We start from the raw sequence: 21,988 nt of genomic DNA, 5'->3' as shown, positions 1-21,988 counted from the left end.
TTGTCTACTGTCTTTGTTGCCTGTGCTTTTTTTGTCATTGCCAAGACCAGTGTCATGAATCTTTTCCTCTATGTTTTCTTCTTGTTGTTTTAAAGTTTTAGGTCTTACATTTAATTCTTTAATTCATTTTGAGTTGATTTTTGTGTATGGTGTCTGATAGAGGTTCAATTTCATTCATTTTGCATGTGGGGATATCCAGTTTTTCTAGCACCATTTGTTGAAGCAACTATTCTTGACTCCAGTGTTAAACATCACTTGACCATATCTTTGTAGATTAAATTCTTGGCTCTTTATTCTGTTCCATTTGTCTATATGTCTGCCTTTATGCCAGTAGTATATTATTTTGTTTACTATAGCTTTGTAATATATTTTGAAATCAGGAAGTGTGATCCTCTGACTTTCCTTCTCAACATTGATTTGGTTATTTTGGGTCTTTGTGGTTCCATATGAATTATAGAATTTTTTTCTTTTCTATAGAAAAATGCCATTGAGATTTTAGAAGAGATTGCATTGAATCACCTAGGGCAGTATGTACATTTAAACAATACGAGTATTAAGTCTTCTAATCCATAATTATGGAATGTCTTCTCATATGTTTGTGTCCTGTTCAGTTTCTTCCATCAATGTTTTGTAGTTTTCAGTATATATACAATTCTTTCACATCCTTAGTTTAGTCCTATGTATTTCATTGTTTTTGGTGTTATTGTAAATGGGATTTTTTTTTCTAATTTTCTTTTCAGATAGTGTATACAAAGAGAACTGATTTCTGTATGTTGTTTTTATATCCTGAAACTGTACTGAATTATTTTATTAGCCCTATGAGGTTTTTTTGAAATGAAGTCTTTAGGATTTTATGCATATGAGATTATGTTTTCTGCAAATGGGGACAATTCCACTCCTTCCATTTCAATTTGAATGACTTTTCTTTCTCTTTCTTGTCTAATTGCTCTGGCTAGGACTTCCAGTATTACACTAAAAAGAAGTGGTGAAAATATCTTTTCCTGTTCCAGATCTTAAAGAAAAACTTTTCAATCTTTCACCAACAAGGATGATATTAGCTATGGGCTTTTGATATGTGGCCTTTATTATGTTGAGGTAATTTCCTTCTATTCCTAGTTTGCTGGGAGTTTATATCATGAAAGAAAGCTGAATTTTGTCAAACAGTTTTTCTGCATCTATTAAGGTAATCATGTGATTTTTAACCTTTATTCAGAACTGTTTCTAAAATGTTTCTTCATATGGTAATAAGCAAAATAAAGTAATAGTAGTACCTACCTCATACAATTAAATGAGTTCATACATGTAAAGCTTTTGGGAGAGTGCCTGGTATATATTAAGGTCTCCATCTAATTGCACATTCTATGAGGCAGAATTTTTGTCTGTTTTGTTTAACATCTGCAATGTCTAGAACAAAACCTGGTACACAGTTGGTACTTGACAAATATATGTTGAATTAGCATTTTTTTTTTTTTAAATAACACATAGGTACATTCCTCTACTTGCAATCAATTTATTCTGTTGTGATCATTGACCTGACTAATTAAGCTTCTGGTGTAATTTTTAATATTTGCTATATTATGGAAACAATTTAGACATTTGAGTAACGTGAGCATGGATACATCATAAGATTTCAAGGTTATATATGCAGGTGCTTTCCTAATCATGATAGAAATTTGCTCTAGGTTGTCCTTTAGAAATTATCTAACAGAATTCCCTCATTGTTTAGTAGAGCAAACAGAAGCCTCTCAGAATTAAATCTATTCGATGTTATTCTTTAAGATTAGCTCTGAACAAACCTTAACCAACATTACTATAAAATGAAGATACAGAATTATAAAGGGGTTCAAAATATAACACTAAAATAATATGTTCCAGTATGGGTAATGTAAAGAAAAACTAATCTTTATCAGGCAAAACCTTTTAAACAATAGAAGAGTAAATTTTTTATGGTACAAAACACAAAAAAATTAAAAATATAGCTGAGAGATCAATATGAGATGGTCTTAGAGGTGATGTCTTTATCTGTTTTGCTATTGCTATACCACTCTTACAAAAGAGTCTTAAATCTTGACTGATTTGTTAAATCCCTATTGAATTATCTGTATACTGGTCCTCTTATGAAAAAGGCTATTTTCCCTTTACTTTGATACCAGAGATACAATTTGGCTTAATTATATAGTTTATTAATAGTAATGTTTGGTGGTATAACTGATCAAAGAATTGAGTTTGAAGGAGTGTAAATAATATGTTTGTATTTATTTTTTGTGAGCAGTATGCTAAATGTTGATAGAGAAATTCTCTGACATCTTCTTGTTAGTAATATCAAACATAGTTAAGTTCAAATATATTGAGCAGTGGAAGAACTGGCAGGTCTTTATAACTAGTATTTTTCAATAAATGGCTCTTAAAATCATAAAATCCTGAGTCATCTGTTACATTCTTTGACGTTTTTGTTTTGTTTTTATTTTTTGTTAAGTTTATAATAAATAGTCACAGCTTAGGTGGAGTTTCTGTTCTCTAGTTTTCAAAGTTAATATCTTTTGATTCACTAAGACTTTATTGAGTATTTCATCCTTTGTCAGGTCCTCTTCTGGGTGCTGGTGATTCAAATATGAAAAACTCCACCCTTTTCACCCTGATGTCCTATTCCTAAATATCACACAGTGAATGCGTGAGGATAAATGTTCTAATGAGGGGGTATTATAAACCGCTATGCCCATACAAAGGAAGAAGCAACTCAATTGGCCTGGACAAAAGCTAGAAATTTTGATGAAGAATTGATGTTGATATTTGAGCATTGTAAGTTACCTGACAACTGATTTACTAAGTAGGCAATCACTGGAAGAGAATTCCAAGGAGCAGAAATAGCAAGTTCACGTTCGCTGACCTAGCAATCTAGTACTATTCTTAAAGTGTTGTAAATTCCATTTAGAACAAGAAAATTTTTATGGACAACAGATTCCTTAGTTGGAAGTACTTAGCATGGATTTTTCTCTCCATGAGTAATGAATGGCCCTCTGGGATTCTGCAGCAGAAGGTGAGATCTCAGTTTCTTGCAGACTTGGATGAGACCAAGTTTGCTGTGACCTTTTGCCTGCTGTAAAAAACAGTAAAGAATTGTTGACCAAAGGGAGGGAGATATGTGTGATGCTAAAGTTTTTCTTCATCATAACTTTCCAATGTTTATGAAGACTTTTCAGGCTATTAGGTATTAGTACCCAAACTATTGGCATATCTTATTGACTGATAATCTTTTTTGTTTCATTGACTTTTGCTCACCTTAGAACACAAATTCCATTTCTAGTTTTTTCCACTTATTTTGTTCAATGATTAGTTTCAAATGTGTCACTTGTTATATTTTGTAAAGTTTCATTTCACAAAATTGACCTTTTGGCAATTTTCTTTACTCATTGTGCTCTGATGACATAAACATCTTGGCCAAGGATCTTAAATGCACAGGACTTCAGAGATTAGGCAGGTGATGTAAACATGAAAAGTCAGTTAAGACCTTAGGAGCCGTGGGGAGAGGGCTGGTTCTCTTCCTGTTGGGGTATAAGCTTCTGAGTGCAGGGATTCTTTGGCTATTTTGTTCACTGATACATTGCAGGTGCTTATCACAGGGCCTGATACATAGTAGATGCTCTGTAAACACTTACTGAATAAATGAATAGGAAGTATGTTGTCCTAAGGAGAACAAGCAATGTTTAAAGTTATTTATTCACTGATAACAGCAACAACAGATTCTGTGCCAGAGAAAAAAAACCCATCTAGGCAATTTTTGGTTTGGGACTCATAGTCATATGAACTAGGTCTTTTCAAGGAGATTTTTATGCAATTTTCCATGAAGGAGCACACTTTGCCTTCTTAATCATTTCTAGAAATATCTGTTCTGTGAATATTAAAATAATGAAAAATTCATGTTGGCTTCAATATATGTAGCAAAGGTTCACTTCTGCATTAAAAACTGTTTATGAATACTATTTCAAATATTGCCATATCCTGGAGCATCATTTTAAATAGAATTTCCAAGTATGATATTCTTGGACTTCATGAGAATCAATCAGTATGTGGATGATAATATTTGAATAATAACTTCAACTAAATGGGTAGATAATTTTGGGTTTTGAAATCAATTTCTAATATGTTTTCTCATTTTTATTTTGTAAAATGTTTACTGCTACTTGTATTTTAATGAAATACATATTGAAAATGGATTCAAATGAAATGTATAAAAGTACAGTGAAATCTTTATCTCAGTGAATTGGCTAGTTCTTCCAAGAGAAACTTTTTTCTCTTCATTGAATCTTTAGGCATAGCTTTAGCATGTCTCTCCACATACAAGCTGGACTTGGTTTGCTCAGCGCCTATATATGTTATATGGTTTAAAAAATGTAAGATCATGGAACAGAAGCAGAAAGTTAATTGTATATTCTCACCTCCTCTTTCTTTAATTCATATCACATTCTCATTCATTTTATTTTGCACCTATACCCTGACTGATAAAGGTGCCTCCCATCACTTACCCACCACTTCCTTGCTCTTTCTTTATCCTTTCTACATTATCTCCAAGTAGCCAATTATTGACCAGTGAATTGACATGGAAACAATGTCATGGCAGACACTGTGAGTGTCTTTCCCTCTTAGCTTGACCTGGAAGTTACTGCATTTCTTTGGACAGATTCAATATTCGGTATCCTTCTGTCTAAGGACTTTCTCTGAATGTGGGAATATGTTCACCAACAGCATGAAATTGGGAAATTAAGGTCTACAGAGTAATCTTCAGTAAATGAGGCACAGGGATGGGTGGATACACATTCCAGCCAGTTTCTGCTCTTAGAGGAAGAGTTCTGAGGTGCATTCTACTTGGTTTCTCAGAAGGTTCCCAACAGCAGGCAGCTGGGTTTCCCACAGTGACAACCTGCTACATAGTGTCCCTTTACTGGCTCTTCTCCCCTCCCAGTCTCCCTTTTCTGCTCCTTCAATACGTTTCCTGTGATCCCTGCTCAAATGAAAGACTGTGTCAGGACCTGCTTTTGGTGTGATTCAAACTAAGCAGATACTATCTTAACTGCCCAACTGAGCATTTTTAATTGGAATTTATTCTGGTTTTTTATGTTTCTCTTTGCTCATGATTTTCTCTGTAAATTAGGTTACTTTCTAATACTCAGATTACTTCAATTCAAAGAAACACATCTTACGGTATCAGTAACTCAAGGCAACTGGCGGGTTTATGCAGTAGTTAACTGCTTCATACCAACTTAATCAAAGAGTCTGGGTGGGAAGCTGGGCTCCTGTTTTAGAATTAAAAGCCCTGTATCCATACGTCTGTAAGAATATAAAACGGTTAGCACTGTATTCTGTTTTCGGATTTTTAAAATCATGTTTATCTTCCTGTTTACCTATTAAGTTAGGAGCAGTAAAAGCAAAACACCCAAGAAGTCATTGTCCTCTTCTAAAATAGCTTCCTGCAGAATGTACTCTTAATTAACCCCAAACTAAATCTTTGCATCACAAATTCAGAGGACCTTATGAAGAACTGAACCATTAAAATTTGTAGTGGACAAGAATCCCTGTCTACAAACTCAGGTTTGAAAGAAATATATCTTTCTTTAATTATTTCATAACTCAAATTTATTTTTCTTTCAACCACCTATTCAGCTATAATTTTAGAAAGTTTATCTCAATCAATTTGAAGATCCTGTTTTGTTAAAATTCTAGGCAGTGCTATGTTGTATTACGGCCTTGCACATGAGGTCTAAATCTTCTGACTGGCATGTATTCCCTGAGACCTCTCTTATTCCTATTGTCTTGACACTTTTGGTTCTAGATGGTCTCTCTCCTACTTTCTTTCCAACATAGTAAGGCTGGAAGATGTTTCCCTGGGCCATGGAGTCTCTTCCATGAGACTACTATGCCCTTGTCTGTCTAGCCAGTCATACTCAGTGACATCAGACCAGGAAGGGACACACAGGTACCCTCTGCTGTTGAATATCCAACTTTTGGAATTGGAGTGGGAGTTAAGAGGCCAGTCATTCCTCTCCTGGACCCACTGAAGTATCTGTGGCTCAGCCAAAACAACTTTTCTTTTCCTTTCGACAGGAAGAGAGGTACTGAATGGAACATAGGAAGAATTTCCTTTCTCAGAGATATTTTCTAAAATGCACTTTCTATATTGCACTTATTTTAGTTCTGTTAAGGATTTTGGAAAATAAGAAGCACAGACTTGTCCACCTGTCCTCTCCCATCCCTTCCCCTCCTGTCCTCTCATCTCCCTTCCCCTCTTTCTTTCTTTCTTTCTTGCTATTCTACCTCATCACATCTCTCCTGGGACCAATGCTTCATATCTGTCAATCTAATCTATCCAGTATTCCCACTGCAGAGCACATCCGGCATTCTAGAATGTTGACATGCTTAGCCTGAAGAGGGGAATCAAACCTCTGTGACAACTGCTATGCTGACCTGTGCCTTCTGTCATTAAGTACTGGCAGATTATCAGTCTGGAAGCCTGACTGGCACCATAGTCGTTTATAAGCACTGTGTATATAGAGAATGTATATAGCTGGTGGTATAGTTGGAATTATTTGTATGTAATTTGAGCCATGTTTTTGCGATAACTATGAAATATGTTTTAAAATTCCAGGATTTTGTAACATAAATGCTCCACTTAATTTGAGATATTTCCTTTGTTTACTTTTTACCTTTTATTTCACTTTGGTTTGATGAACATCCCAAATAAAAATTACAAACTTTCCTACTCGGTATTTCTTTTGTTCCATTGCTGCAATCATGTTTAAATGTCTTTATTACTTAAAAATGAGTTTAAAGTAATAATCTGTCTTACATGTTACTGTGAAGAATGAATGGATATCTAGATCCTGTAATGTTTTAAGACAGTGAACTTTTCTCATAGCCACAAGGGAATTTATGCCTCTACTGCCTTCCATGTTTTTCTTTATATAGCAATGGAGTAATTCAACCAACACGTGCTACAGACATTTACTGAACTCTCATATTCATACATAACTTTAGTGCAATAAGCTTTATCTTTCTTCATGCCTTATTTATATACATGGAAATGCAGAAGAGGAAGCTTATAATGGGGCAGTTAGACAGTTTAAGGACACTGTGAAAAAATAGCATGAAATACAATAGTACCTTTGGCCCATGAGCTTTTAAAGGTCCCATGAAAATGTTGAATCTTTAAAAACAATAGTTTCAATTTATAAATAAAAAACATTATAAAACAAAATTAATTAATATTTAATTATGTTGACTTAAAATATATAGTTGTATATATATGGGTGTATTTAAATGTTTTATATGATATGGTACAAGATCTCCAAAAGTCAAAATGGTTTTAAAATATCTCTACCATATGCAATCAGAATAATTTCATTTTCTAGTGACAACATATTTTATACTAGTCACTCATTTATTTATTTCCCATTTACTAAATCACCTTACTAATATTTATTAAGCACTCACTCTGTTCCAAGTGCTGGACCAGACTTTGAAGGTGGTAATAAAAATAATGACAGAAGAAAACCCTTAGTCAGTGCATATTTTGTACTAGGTACTATTGTAAGAACTTTACACATGTTTAATCATCTCAGTGCTACAACAACAGTTACAATTATTTTCCTCCTTTTCAACAATGGGAAACTGAGTCACTCAGAAGTGAAAGAACTTACCCAAGTTTACATGGTTATTAAATGGCAGAGTCAAGATTTGAACCCAGGTGTCTTTCTCTGGAATTTGTGCTTTTACCACTTAACTCTCATCCCATACTTCAGAGAATGCAATCATGACCCTTTACTCCTGGCTGAAGAGCCTACTCTCATCCTAATATCACACGATGTGATATGAGAGGGGAAATATGGGGGACTATGGAACCTCCCTGAAGGGAGTAACTAACTGAGACTGTTTTGCATTACTCTTTACATATACCCCCAAATTAACAAATGATCCATTCAATATGAAATATATTCTTTAAAATATTTTTAATATTAGAAAAAATATTTTTATGTTTTTCCTATATATTTTTTTTCTCTAAAACATGATTTACACTTAAGCTTAATGAATCCTAATGTCTGTGCTTCTTAAGCCTTATAGTTTTAAAAAGAATATTTGTGGAATCAAAAGTAATGTGCTAGAGCAAAAATTAAGATTTCACCTTTTTTTTATCTTTCTGAGATTTAAAGCTAGAAAAATGTGATATTAAAATATATATGAATACTTCTCGAATATATATACTTTTATATATATATATAAATATATTATATATATATATGTATATTCTTAAGGTCTTGAAATTGTTAGCCATTTTGTAGTCTGCTTGGGCTTTTTCAAATGTCAGGGACAATCATAGAAAAGAAAAGCTATCTTCAATAAGACTAACTTAGACAATGCTCTGTGTTTTCAACTAAGATTTGGAAAAGAGAACATTTTTGATAAGGTTGTGAAGATAGTTCTGCAATGCCCTCTACTTAAAACAGTGATCTTATTATATATGTATTACTTTTTGAGATTTGAAATTCTCATGAGCTTTTTTCCTTTAAATAATGTCTAATAGAAAACAACTCATCCTCTACAAGTCAATTTCAGTGGCAAGTATTTTTTGACTTAATGTCACCGTTGTGTGTTTCCATAGTCCAAACATATGCCATTATGGCCTTTAGGCCTTAAGCCATATAATTTTATTAAAATGTAATATGAAACAATTTAAGCTTTTGTAAGATTACACAATTTACTTCAAGTTGGGGTATAGGGATTTTCTTCACCTCTTCATAATTATACATTAGTAGTTAATCATAGTATGTATTTTCAGAATATTTAACTAGTAATATTTTCTATCATTGTAACAAAATTAAATAACTCTTAGAGATACTTTTTTTCCCTACAAAACTGCAGTGACTTTTGCATATTATTTTCACTATGTGCACTTCCCAGCATGATTTTAATCATAAATCTCTGCAATTTAATGTCAACACCTCAGAAGGAGTAATATTACAACATTTTGAAAATATTCATATTATTTAAATGATGTTAGAAGAGTCAGCATGCAACAGTGATGTTTAAAATGTTCTCATACAGGCATTTCATGTCTTTCCCACAGAAACATAATATGGAATTATTTTCTTGTTCTCCTCTGGCCTTTTTTTTTTTTTTTTTTTAAGTAAGGTAGACAATATTGAACCCTACAAGGAGTCTAGCTTTTCTTCTGAGAAAAATACTTTCCAACTCTAAGCTAAAGTTAATTTCTAAAAAACTCACGCAGTACAATTGAACCATTTAAATTTTTCTAGTATGGATTGATTTCATACAACACAGTCTTAACTTTGACATACTTGTAAAATATTTGTGTGTGTGTGAACTCAAATGTCAGTATAACGCATTCTCCCTTTTTTTATTTAGGGATGCAGTATTTAATCTATCACTGCGGTGTAAGCAAAAATAAATAAATAGAAAGAAAGAAAAAAACTTGCTATGCATGTATATAGTTTTTGTGCAGTTTTTATTTTGTGTTTGATGAAAAGGCTGTAACAGCATTTTTTATTGAATGGATATTTATCTTTGTATTTTTTTAAGCTGAAATATTGCAAAGGACTTATTTTTACTGGAGGATTATTATAAACCAAACATTAGAGTAGTGGCAGGTGGGCTGTGTTTGCTCTCATGTGTTTGGTTCTTCCTAAGTTTTAAAGCAGTGTTTACGGGAACTCATTGCCTAGACCTTTATGATTGAAGAGGTTGCAGATGAAGTATTGGGACTGCATTAGAATTAGGTGATTTTGCTATTCCTTTCAAGAATAAAAATCAGGCTCCCTGCATGGTAAAAGACTGGGATGGTCTATGCCTTCATGTCTTACTTGGTTGTGATCCAGTTGCAAAAATTTATCATTTCACCTCAGAATGATCCACAAATCAAATAATTGACCATCTTCACCATGAAAATGCAAAGGCTAAATAGCTGTAAGATCTATACTGGGAATGAGAAAAACAGAGGGTGATTGTCAGCATTAAAATAGAGAGGGATATCTTTAATTACTCCGGTTCCAATTTCAGAATAATAATCCAGGGAAACATAATTCTCCTCCTCATGGGTAAGATTCTTAATACAGTTCTACATGCAAAACCATTTAATTAAAATGCAAAACCATTAAATCTGTTTTAAAATTGAGTGATACAGTATGCTTCTGGCAAAAGAGAAAAATATTTTATTTTAATTATTTGAACGAGTGAATATAAATCATGTCGTTGAATTCTGGTTGTAGCGTATCTAAATAGGTGCATGTTCTTTTGTTTATTTCTTTTAGCATCTCCGTCAATTAAACTCTTGGTGGATGATCCTATAGTTGTAAATCCTGGAGAGGCCATAACATTAGTATGTGTTACAACAGGAGGAGAGCCCGTACCTTCTCTCACCTGGGTCAGGTCCTTTGGGACTCTGCCTGAAAAGACTGTTTTGAATGGAGGAACTTTGACCATACCTGCCATCACCTCAGATGATGCTGGTACTTACAGCTGCATTGCCAATAATAATGTGGGAAACCCTGCAAAAAAGTCCACCAACATCATAGTGAGAGGTAAGTTTGCCTAGAGAATGTTACAATATAGATTTCTGGGTTAGACAGGCTATCAAAAAGCAAATAATGTTTGATATAAAAGTATTTCCTCAAATATTGCATATATATGTAGCATACAAAGAAAAGTGTTTATACATAATGGGATGGTGTCTAATTATAAGTGGAAACTAAAAATCCTAAATCAATATTTCCATTGAATAGTCTTCATAATCAGTGATATCATTGAATTTTTATATGTTCTTAGTAAAAAATGATTTAAAAGAAAATGTTGCATAGAACATAAAACATTGTTGCACAGATTGTATATATTAGTTTAAGAACTTAGTAAATTTATCAATTTAATGTTTAGTAACATTTATTGAATTCCAATTACAAGAACTTTTAATTGTGAGATCTATAAAACAGTGCCTTGTACCCAAGGATTCTACTGTCAAATAGTAAAAATAAAATATACCGATTGTCATATGATATAGCGTTTGATAAGCATAAACAAACGGTGTAGAAATTTTTAAAAATTATAGTTACTTCTGGCTGAGATTACTAGAGAATGTCTAATGAGCTTTGCACTAGGTTTATAGGTTGAGCAGGGTTTTGACAGACTGAAATTGGTGAAAGACGTAGAAAAGTCGGAGGTAGAAAAGGAAGTGCTTATCTGAGGAACTGAAGTAATATGTGGGTCACTAGGTCACAGTAGCAGTAATGTTCAAGTGTTGCTGCTACCAGCTGGTTTGCCAGTGCTACACATAGAGGAAATGTTTTCCCCTCATTTTTCAGGATGTAAAGGAGATGCAAGGAGGACGTGCAAAAAGACCATATGCTTCCTGATGTCTCAGTTCACACAGTGTGGTCCTGCATTGGGGTGGGGGCTAGACAGTGGTGGTCCTGAAGTTAAAATAGACACCCATAAACCCATAATGACCCTTTGAACACACAAATAAAAATTACTTATGATGGTGTATTATGATGGAAGCAAAATATAATTGAGTATATCAATATTAACATTTGTGATTTTGTGAATATAGATTGTGATGCTTTTAGTGACCATGGTTATCCGCTATCATCCAAATAATTAGAAATATGCTACTTGGCAAAAATATACTCTACTCAAAATATTGCAAGGTATTATAGTGTAAATCAAGACACAATGAATAGTGTACTATCTGCCACAAAATTGTAGGCTATTTAACATTTAATATCTGCAAGATATACCATTATTTTATGTATTACTACAAAATAAAACATACTGCCAATTACACTACCACAATGTTTCTTTTGAGATAAACTGTTATTGAAAGAACTCTTCTAAATTTGTTTATGCATAAGTTTTCTTTTAAACCATATATTGCCCATAAGTATATGTAAAAAGGAAGATCAAAGCAAAATAATTTGATGAAAATTCGTAAAAATTTACACTCAGAACCCAACTTCTAAATCACATTTTGTCCCAGTCTTTGATGACCATGACATTCTACAGTGTTGTCCTTTGTGTTGTTAAGAGCATTTATAATTAAGAAGTATAGAGAAATATTTTCTCTGAGATTTTCTTCCAAGGCAGTCACCACTTCTGTGCCTAGCTGATAGCAGCTGTGAGAGGCTATTGCATGTAAAATGCACTCTGATCTCAGAAATGTAAGAATCTGAAAATTAACAAGAATTTTAGAGTCAGTAAGATGTGATCTTCATTTCAATTGTTTAATAAACTTCTACTACACCACTACCACATGCTAAGGACTCAGCAAGTAGGAGGGATGCATGAAGGTCACTACCGAGATCAATGACTAAGTCCCTGTTCTAAAAGGAGTTTACAGTTCTGTAAGGAAGATAGACATAAAACAAAGATGATATCTGGAAATAATTTAAAAGGTAGGATTCACAAACGGAAGTATTTTCAATATCAGTATTGATAAAATGAGACACCTTCTGAGCCGTGTCTCAATGAGCAACCAGATTCTGTTCTCTTTCTACCCCAAATTTTAAAAAGAAAAGAAACAGAAAAACTGTACAGTCACCAGTGTTTGTTTTATTTCTATTTTTTGTCTGTTTTCTTTTTTTAAATATTTAATTTCCCAGATATCCATGAAATAATCTACCAAATCTTGCTATAATGATTGGAATATTAGTTAAAGCATTGCGACATCTATCCTTAAATATCATGGATGCAATGTAGAATCATTTATTTCATTATTTTGTCAAGGACAGGAACTCACTAGAGAAAAATGGTACATTAAATCTAGTTCTTACAATAGGATCATTTGCAACTACATTGAACCCATATATGATTGGCAAAATGTCCAGCATAAAATGTCTGTGTTGTTCAGGCACACTCTGTAAAGGACTAACTCAGTGCACATCAAATATATGATCAGAGAATAATTTGTTCCTCCCTATTCTACCTAGCAGTTTTCATCTGTGTCTTTAACAAAGGAAAGTTCCAACTCTGACACCAATGACCTGAAATAAATAAGGCCCTAAATTTTATTTATTCAATCTATGATTTCTTTTTGTGCCTTAATTTGTCTGGTGTACATTTGCATAATCATATTATATTACCAGTGGGACTTCTCAGTAGTGGCATTCACATAATTCATAGAACTGAGTTTGTATGTAATCTTACTGACTATAGAAATAGCCTTGCAAAGAGTCCTAGATTAAACTGTGGGGAGAAAAACTACTACAGTAATGTGAAGTATCTGATTTCTGTCCACAGAGACCAAGAAATTCAGTTAAGAAAAATAGTTTCCTTTTTATTATACCAAATAAATTATTTTCAGGTCTTCTAAATTTATAGACTTTCTGCAGTGTGTTAGATTAACTATATGACGGATACAGTGGAAATAGAGCTCTAGGTTTATCTCCCCCCATTCTTTTCTATAATTAAATCAAGATCCATAACCAGGTTTCTGAGCAAGCACAAGGACATCTTGTGTGTAGAATTCTCATTCCTATTTGAGGCTGTCCAGAATAAGAGTGCAGGGTGAAGATAGGAATAAAACTCTAGAAACATTTCTGAACTCTTCATTTGACTTGTTTAAAAAATAGAGGACACTATAAAGTACATAGTATAGATTACACTCCATGTGGACAACAAGCTCAAAACTGAATATGAATTTCACATAGTTTACTACTTCGGTAGAACATTTATAAATAGAGCAGCAATGCTTTTTCTTATGATCCTTTAAGAAATTGCAGTGATTGAGCCCACTCAGTCAGGAGAGAAGCAGTTGCCTAATACATCTGAAAAGAAAATTATGCTTATGTCTTAGTCATATGTTGGGTGGCCTGAGCTCAGTGCTTTCCAAGCTCCTGTTAGATGACATGTCATTCCCATTTAAAGTTCTCTGTTGTGATCTGCTGTATTTAGAAATGCCCACATTTCTTTTCTGTCATGAACTAAAGCACTGGGTTGAACAAGCATGGCTCATAGGATGATCAAGACATTAGTGTAATTTGGTGTCCTGTGGCTTCTTTGAATGTCATACAGGACATTTAAGTCACAAACACTCATTTAGTTTAGTCTTTTGGATGGATGATTCAAAATAACAATAGAAACTGTCTTATTTAATGCAAAAATTTCTCACCTCCCCAGCTCGGGTCCACTTTGGGCTGGAGACCTGCGCTGAGAAAAGACGATGTGGTGTGTTTGGCTTCTTCCTCTTCCTTGGTCAATTCTCCACTCTTTCCACCCACCCCACCCCTGTCCTGATAGCCAGGTTCTGACCACCCTAGCTTGGGTGGGATATGGAGGTCTCTATATAAAGCATTCATTTTTCTTATATGGCACATTAATGGATTCTGAGGAGGTTCCTCTGTCTAGAAGATGTGTACATCTGTCTAGATCAAGAAGAGGTCTCTAGTGGTAGGTTTCCCAGAAGTCCATTAATGTGCCACATTCCTTGAGCATCTTGTGCTGCACCCCCACCCCCTTTCTGCTGAGAGTTTCTCTCCTCCAGACAGCCAACTAAACAGAGCCCAAGACAAGCTCATGCTCCTTCCCTGAAGAACTCACATTTGTCTGATGGAAATGCTTGCCAGTAAACTGAGAGCACACAAGTTTCCGTGTACTGCCTCTATCCTATTGTCACACGGATTTTAGTTTCTTCAGCTATGTGTCAAGCACCATTGCAAGAGAAATATTTCAAAGCTTTGATATGTGCCATAGAAAGATCCTCAATAGGACTGAGATGAAATAGACAGATTCTCTTTACTCCACGTCGGGTCTCGGAAGAAGCTACATCTCACAATTTTCTCCAAAGATATCCTTCTAATCACATTTGGTCTCTGATTCTTCTACTATCCTTAATTGTCTATAAAAAGTCTAAGAATCACGGAATGGGGTTTCTTTCATTTCCTTTGAGAATTCTGCATAAGAAGAGGTCTGTTTTGCACTCCCTGTGGAATAATTCTGTGGATTTTATTCTCAGTCAAAAGTGAGTCAGGAAGAGTCTATTCTATCATTTAGTTCCACAAATATATAGGGGATTAGTGGAATTTTCAAATTTTCTAGCTGACATTCTTGAATATGATCTTTCTGCAAATCCTTCTAGCTCTGTGTTCATAATATACTTTGAATCTGACCATGTCTTTCCACATTCACTGGTACCACCCTTGTCTAAACCATAATATATCTCCTCTGGTTGATTAAAATAGTATTTTTATTGATATTCTTTCCACTCCAGCCCTCTTTTAGACATTCATTCACTGTATTAGAAAAGGTGCTAGGCTGTGCTAATAGACCCATGCATGTAATTACTCAAAAAAAAGAACTTACAGAATTTGTTAATGAAAGAGTAGAGACCATGTCCTAGTTGGCACTGCTTTGGTGTGTATGTGTGTGGCCTCTGCTCTATGCAGTCACTCAGGCATCTAGGCTGCTCATTTCTCTTTCATCTTAAATTTATGGCTACTAAGGTTGCTCTAAGTGTTGCCCCTATCCCTGTCAGCTGAAAGGGGAAGAAGCTTGAATGAGCACACATGGGATATTTTTATTGGCAGACGCACATTCATTCCAATCATATTCTTTTGGCTAGAATTCAGACACATGGCCATACCTAATGAATTGAAGGCTGGGAAATACGAATATATTCTTACTTTGCACTCAGGGATAAGGAGACATGGATTTTTGTCAACAGCTAGTTATCTCTGCCACATTCATGCAAAAGCCAGAGTGATTAAAATCATCTCATTCTCCTTATCAAATTCCTCCCGTGGCTTTCCATCTCACCCAGAATGGAATTAAAATTCCTCTCCTCTTTATCTACTCTATTTTAGACACATGGTCTTTCTTATTCTGCTTCACAACTCAGGATTTATGCATTTGCTATTTTTTCTGCCTGGACTGTTATTTTTTTCAAATACTACCTTCCCTAACTACACTGTCTTAAACAGCCCACCTCTAATTCACATATCATGATTTACTATTTATCACATACTACCTGGGATTATTTCATACATATTTTCTTACATATTGTCTGTCTCTCTCATGGTGCTATGGGGGTAAAGAATTTGTCTGTTATCTTATTAAGCAATGTATTCCTGGAGCCCAGAATATTACTCAGCACATACATGTTCAATACATATATGTTGAGTGAATGAACTGTTTTTATAAGTTCACTGGCTTGTATTATACATTTCTTCTGAACATCTCCCTTTGATAGCCCAAGTGTGCTTTAAATAATGTTAGGCAAAAGTAGGGAATTCTAGGTGCATATTAAATCATATGAAATAATTCGCATGGTGTGACTAGCTTACTTAAAAGGCCAAATTGTCCTGATTATTCATTGCTGTGTAACAAGCGACACCAAAATAGCAGCTTATAATACAGCAGTTATTTATTTTGCTCACAAAGCTGGTAGTTGAGAGCCTAGCTAAAAACATTCAGGATCTCTCATGTAATTGCAGTCAGAAGGTGGCTGGGGCTGGAAACATCTTTAAGCCTTTTTCATTCAACTGTCTGGTGTCTGGACTAAAAGGCTCAAACAGTTGAGTTCCTCAGGTCAGTCTTTCTCTTGCTCCCCACAACCCTTCCCCCATTCCACACCCATCTCCCTGTCCCTCCATCTCTCACTCATTCTCTCTTTCTCATCACTTTACACAAACTCTCCCCATGGCAGCTTGGAGGTAGCCAGACTTCCACAAGGCTCTGAGATCCAGAGTCCCAAGAGCTGCGTGAGCTCTTCTAATTTAGCCTCTGAAGCTATGCAGTATCATTATTGCTTTCTATTCTTCAAGGCAGTGACAAAGTCTGGACTGGTTCCATGAAGGGTCAAACATCTCCATCCTTTGATGGCAGAGTGTCAGTAATTTGCAGATACATTTTAAAGCCACTGTGAGATGCAATGCACCCCATGAACTGTGTCCTTCATGCTCCCATGCTGCCTTAATGCTCACATATGCCTCTACTTTTTCCCCTTTACTCTTTTATTTCATCAGTCCTCTTTTGAACCCACACACTCTGTAATGTGAAACTATAAACATGTTTTTTCTATTAATTTTAGAAATATGTCACCGTATTTTCTGATAGCTATGATCTCAGATTCCAAATACAGAAAAACTGAAAAAAAAAAAAAAAAAAGTCAATATGGAAATAGAGTTAAACTTTATGGAAAAAGTCAATATGTATTCAGTGAGGCATGAATTTACACTTTCCTAACTGCACAGAAATGTGCTATAACCATCAAGAACATCATAACTCTCAGTTCTGAAAAGTGAAGATTTACCTAAAACTAGTTCATCCACATGAAAGGACTGCATTTTTTAAAATCTGAATTTTAATATTCCATTTGTTCTGAACTTATTTGACTGAAATATGTTAAAGAATTGCTAACATTTCAAAATGATCATCTTTATGCTGATTACAAAAAAATCTTATAATTCTAAAATTCTGGGATAAAATTTGTGAACCTTTGAGTGCACAGGTTGTTTGAATAATAGCAATAGCTAACATTGATTGAGTCTTACCACGTACCAGGCTACCAGGCACACTATGCATATTAACTTTTTAATCATCTCAACACACTTATGAGGTAGAAATATTATTATCCTTTTTTAAAGAAAAGTAAAACTGAAGAGGGATCAGTTAAGTAACTTCCCAAAAGCAAACTTTATTTAAGCCACAGAGCTGAGTTCAGAAAACACACAATATGATTGCATGGCCACTGTCTTAACCAAGGCACCTTTCAGAATTTAGCCATATTTTCAAAAATGTTTAATTTCCTCCCAGATATTTGAACTGACCGAGGTTCTTTCCTATTCCCTCAATCCTGGCATTGCCAGAAACTTACAAGGGGTTCTTTCTAGGTTATTAATACATTGTCTTTATACTTATAAAAGAAATCCCCAACAGTATAGAGTTCTCAGATATTTTTCCTAATTACACTGTTTCATTTCCAAATATTCCAACCTCTCTTAATTGTGGGAAATTCTGTGTTTTTGTTATCAGCATTTTCTTTCAATAATGGTGGACATACTTTAATTTCAAGTGTTAACCAACATAGTGTTAATTTATGATTTCCTAAATAATATTATGTTTTGAAGGACTTGGCATGGCTCTGACTTCCCTGGCTGTCTTACAAATTATTGCACCAGAATTTTAAAGAGTTTCTAGTAATTGGAAGAAATCAATGGAATCACTAAAGACAAAGATACAAAGTATCTGCATAATTAAAACAGTCAGTATAAGCAAGGAACAAAACATGATGTATAGTTATAAATGTATGTTCATTGTTTTTGTATATATAAGTATATTGTTTGTAAATATAGGGGCATATTTTAAGCTATTGACCATAAAATCAATCAGAGTGAATTGGTAATTTCAGAGAAAGAATTGATCAAGTTTAGCCCACAATGCATTTCTGAATAAAATTATTTGTGAATTTCTGATTATAAGGTTAGTGCAGTTCTTCCCAAGCATTTAGATTGATCAAATTTAATTTCAAATCATTAATACTTTTGTTCCATAATCTTTCATTATTAAAAACTGTAATGATAATAGCCAAAATTGTAGAAAACCAATCCTTTAACATTCCCCAAAAGCTGAACTGTCTGCTGTGTGCAGGTGTTCCAATTATTCATGCAGATTAAGTGCTCTATTTCTCTTTTCCCAATTTAACATTCTGTAGTAATTACACCTCCCCAAAACACCAAAGAGAATTTTATTACATTGTTTTGTACCTCTAAAATGGTTTAATTATGATCTTTTTAGAAATTATTCAGGGCCATACAAAATCTAAAAATTATCAAATTCAGTAGTTCTCATCTGAATATAGATAGCTTAGTTTCCTTTGTAAATAAAATAAATCTAACTTATCTTTGTTCATTGAAATAACATATGAAGAGTAATCATAAAATACAATTTCAAGTAAAAAAGTTTTGTCAAGATATTGTATAATGTTATGATTACTTTTACACAATGATATACAGACAGCATAGTTATACATGTGTATTTTCTTGAAACTTAAATTATCCTGCTCAGTAGATGGCATCTCTTTTGTCATTTACTCTAGACAAAAAGAAATGTGCCAATTGATGGGAGGGCTCTAAAAGTCAACACCATTTAATATTCAGAAAAGAAGAATCTTATTCAAGTAATGCTGTTTTCAAAATTGTTTAACCTGTTCCTTTGAAGGCACTCTGTATTTTTTAAGATAACCTACAATTATAAATTGGTACCAAAACAGTGGATACTAATTTGACAACTTGTAGTTCAACATTTTTACCCTGTTGTCATCGCAGATATTTATTTCCCAGGCCCTCACGCTCACCACACTTAGTCTATGTGGGTTAAATTGTCTGCAGGCAGGAAGGTATGGGGAAAGATATTTGTAATCTGATTCTGGTTTTGCCTTTAGTTCTCACAGAATGAATATATGAATAGGCCTCTGCTTACTGTTCTCTACAACTAAGAAATTGCAGTATATAAACTACAATATGCAGGTACTCTAACCATCTATGGTTCTCTAACAGCAAAACGTTCCAGGTCCATTTTTAAGTATTCTAGACTTAATCGTGCTTTATTTTTGTTTACAAACTCATGAGGACACATGGCTCTACAGATTTACATATAGTAACATAAATAATTAAAGAACACTGAATCTTAAATTGAAGTTCAATTTATACATATTGTTCTGTGACTTTAAAATAATGCTTAAATAAGTTAAGTTGTTTGCAGTCTTGAACTGCTCAAGATTTTATATCAATTTTAATTCAACTAGAAACCTGCCAAATTTTCTGTTTTCTGTGTTTGTCTATTTCTCTTTGAATTCTGTTCAATATTCTTCCAACACTCATACTTATTCTAAATACTTCAGGAAATTTCTAAAGTCAGTCAAATTGAATTCTTAAATTATTTCTCTTCTAGACTTCATGAGATAATTTCTCATTTTTAGCTTTCATAGAATCTTTGTTTTCTTTTTCTTCTTTTAAATTTTTTTTTGGTTTACTGGCTCAACAAATACACTTATCTGAAAATTGTATGAGCATGGAAATCATCAACCCAGTAAAAACTCAAATCTATCTTAGCCAAAATTTATCTATTAAGATAAATCAAGAAAAAACTTATCCATTAAAAGTTCATATCACAGGGGCCAGCCCATGGCTCACTCGGGAGAGTGTGGTGCTGATAACACCAAGGCCACGGGTTCGAATCCCTGTATAGGGATGGCCGGTTAGCTCACTTGGGAGAGCGTGGTGCTGACAACACCAAGTCAAGGGTTAAGATCCCCTTACCGGTCATATTAAAAAAAAAAAAAAAAAGGTCTATATCACAATGGTATGCATTAATTAAAACTGATCGGGCTGAACATTTAACATATGAGCATTTCACTGTATGTAAATTATACTTCAATACCAAAAAATGGGAATCAAACAAAGTTGGGATATATTTCTTCTTTCATGCTGTCTTGAAGTTTATGAAAAATCAGTGTTACTTTCTCTTTAGTTGTTTTAGAAAATTCTCAGGAGAAGCCGTCTGGGCTCACAGATTGCTTTGTATGAAGATTATAAATTACAGATTTAATTTCTGTAATAAATATAGGACTATTAAAATGTTTATTTCTTTTTTCTGTCTTTGTTTTATTTTTTCTTGGAATCTGAGTATGTCATTTAACTTGACAAATTTATAGGTGTAAAGTTGTTATAATTCCTGTAACTGTGTTTTTAAATATTTTGGGTGTCCAGCCAGGGTCCAGGGTGTGCTGGTAAACCATCTCTCTGGGAAAAAACAAACAAACCAAAAAAAACTTGATTTATATCATTTGCCAATTTCCATGGTGTATATAATCAGACCATGGCCAACTTTCAAGTCTTATAGTTGGGAAAAAACACACATTATCTGCTGCCGTGAGCGTGTATGAAGTGTTTCCAACATACCACCATGGTAGTCTGTAATGGAATCATGATATTGGTCATTTGTGTCTTCTTTGGTTTTTCTGGATTAGTTTTGCTGAAGATCATTCAATTTATTTAGTTATTTAAAATAATTAAATCTTGAATTCTTGGTTTTCTTGATTTTTCTCTATTATACATATGTTTTCTTTTATATTGATTTCTGCCCTTGATTATTTCCTTCCTTCTACCTAGATTTAAACTGCTAATCATTTTCCTAATTTCTTAAAGTATTGATTTTTTTAAAAATTTTCCTTTATGTTGGCTTTTAAGGCTATAAATGTTCCTCTAAAAATAGTGTTAACCAGATCCCAAAAGTTTTAATATGTAATAATTTTATTATCATTCAGTTTGAAATACTTTATAATTTCTACTGTGATTTCTTTCTTTGACCCAAGGGTTACTTAGAAATATATTGCTTAAGTTCCAAACACATGGATTTTCTAGTTTTATTTTTGTTATTGATTCCAGCTTAAATTACTGTGATTAGATTTCATATTCTGAATGTCTTAGTTAGCTTAGGTTCCTATAACAAAAATATCTTAGGTTGTGTGGCTTATAACAAAACAGAAATTTATTTCTCACAGTTCTGGATCCTAGAAGTCCAAGATCAGGGTGTCAGCATGGTTGGAATCTGGTGAGGACCCATTTCTGGGTTGCACACTGCAGACTTGTATTCTCACATAAAGGAGAGCGGAGAGGGAAAGCAAGCTCTCTCATTACTCATATAAAGGCACTAATTCCATTCATGAGGTCTCCACCCTCATGACCTCATCTAATCCTAATTTCCTCACAAAGACTCCACCTCCCAATACCTTCACATGTGGTGGGGGTGGGAGTGGGGGATAGAATTTTAACATACGAATTTTGAAGGGACACAAACCTTCAATCCATAACCCTAAATTACTTTTATTTTATTTTGTGACTCAGAATGTTGGTTTTATTTTGCTCTTCTTTTTCTAGATTCTTGAAATGAGAGCTTAGATAATTTACTTGAGACTTTCTATCTTTTCAGTTTTATG

At 33.8% G+C, this 21,988-nt stretch overlaps 1 protein-coding gene across 1 annotated transcript in view; it reads left to right on the top strand.

The window, feature by feature from the left end:
• Positions 1 to 21,988, top strand: part of MDGA2 (MAM domain containing glycosylphosphatidylinositol anchor 2) — an 800,938-nt gene that overhangs the window by 542,881 nt on the left and 236,069 nt on the right. Inside the window, exon 6 of the mRNA XM_063091085.1 lies at positions 10,317 to 10,586. Coding sequence (XP_062947155.1) covers positions 10,317 to 10,586 — 270 coding nt within the window. The remainder of the gene's footprint in view (positions 1 to 10,316; positions 10,587 to 21,988) is intronic.

The sequence above is a fragment of the Cynocephalus volans genome, chromosome 3 (assembly GCF_027409185.1).
Source record: "Cynocephalus volans isolate mCynVol1 chromosome 3, mCynVol1.pri, whole genome shotgun sequence".
NCBI lineage: Eukaryota > Metazoa > Chordata > Mammalia > Dermoptera > Cynocephalidae > Cynocephalus > Cynocephalus volans.
This window is presented reverse-complemented; position numbering and strand designations above follow the sequence as displayed.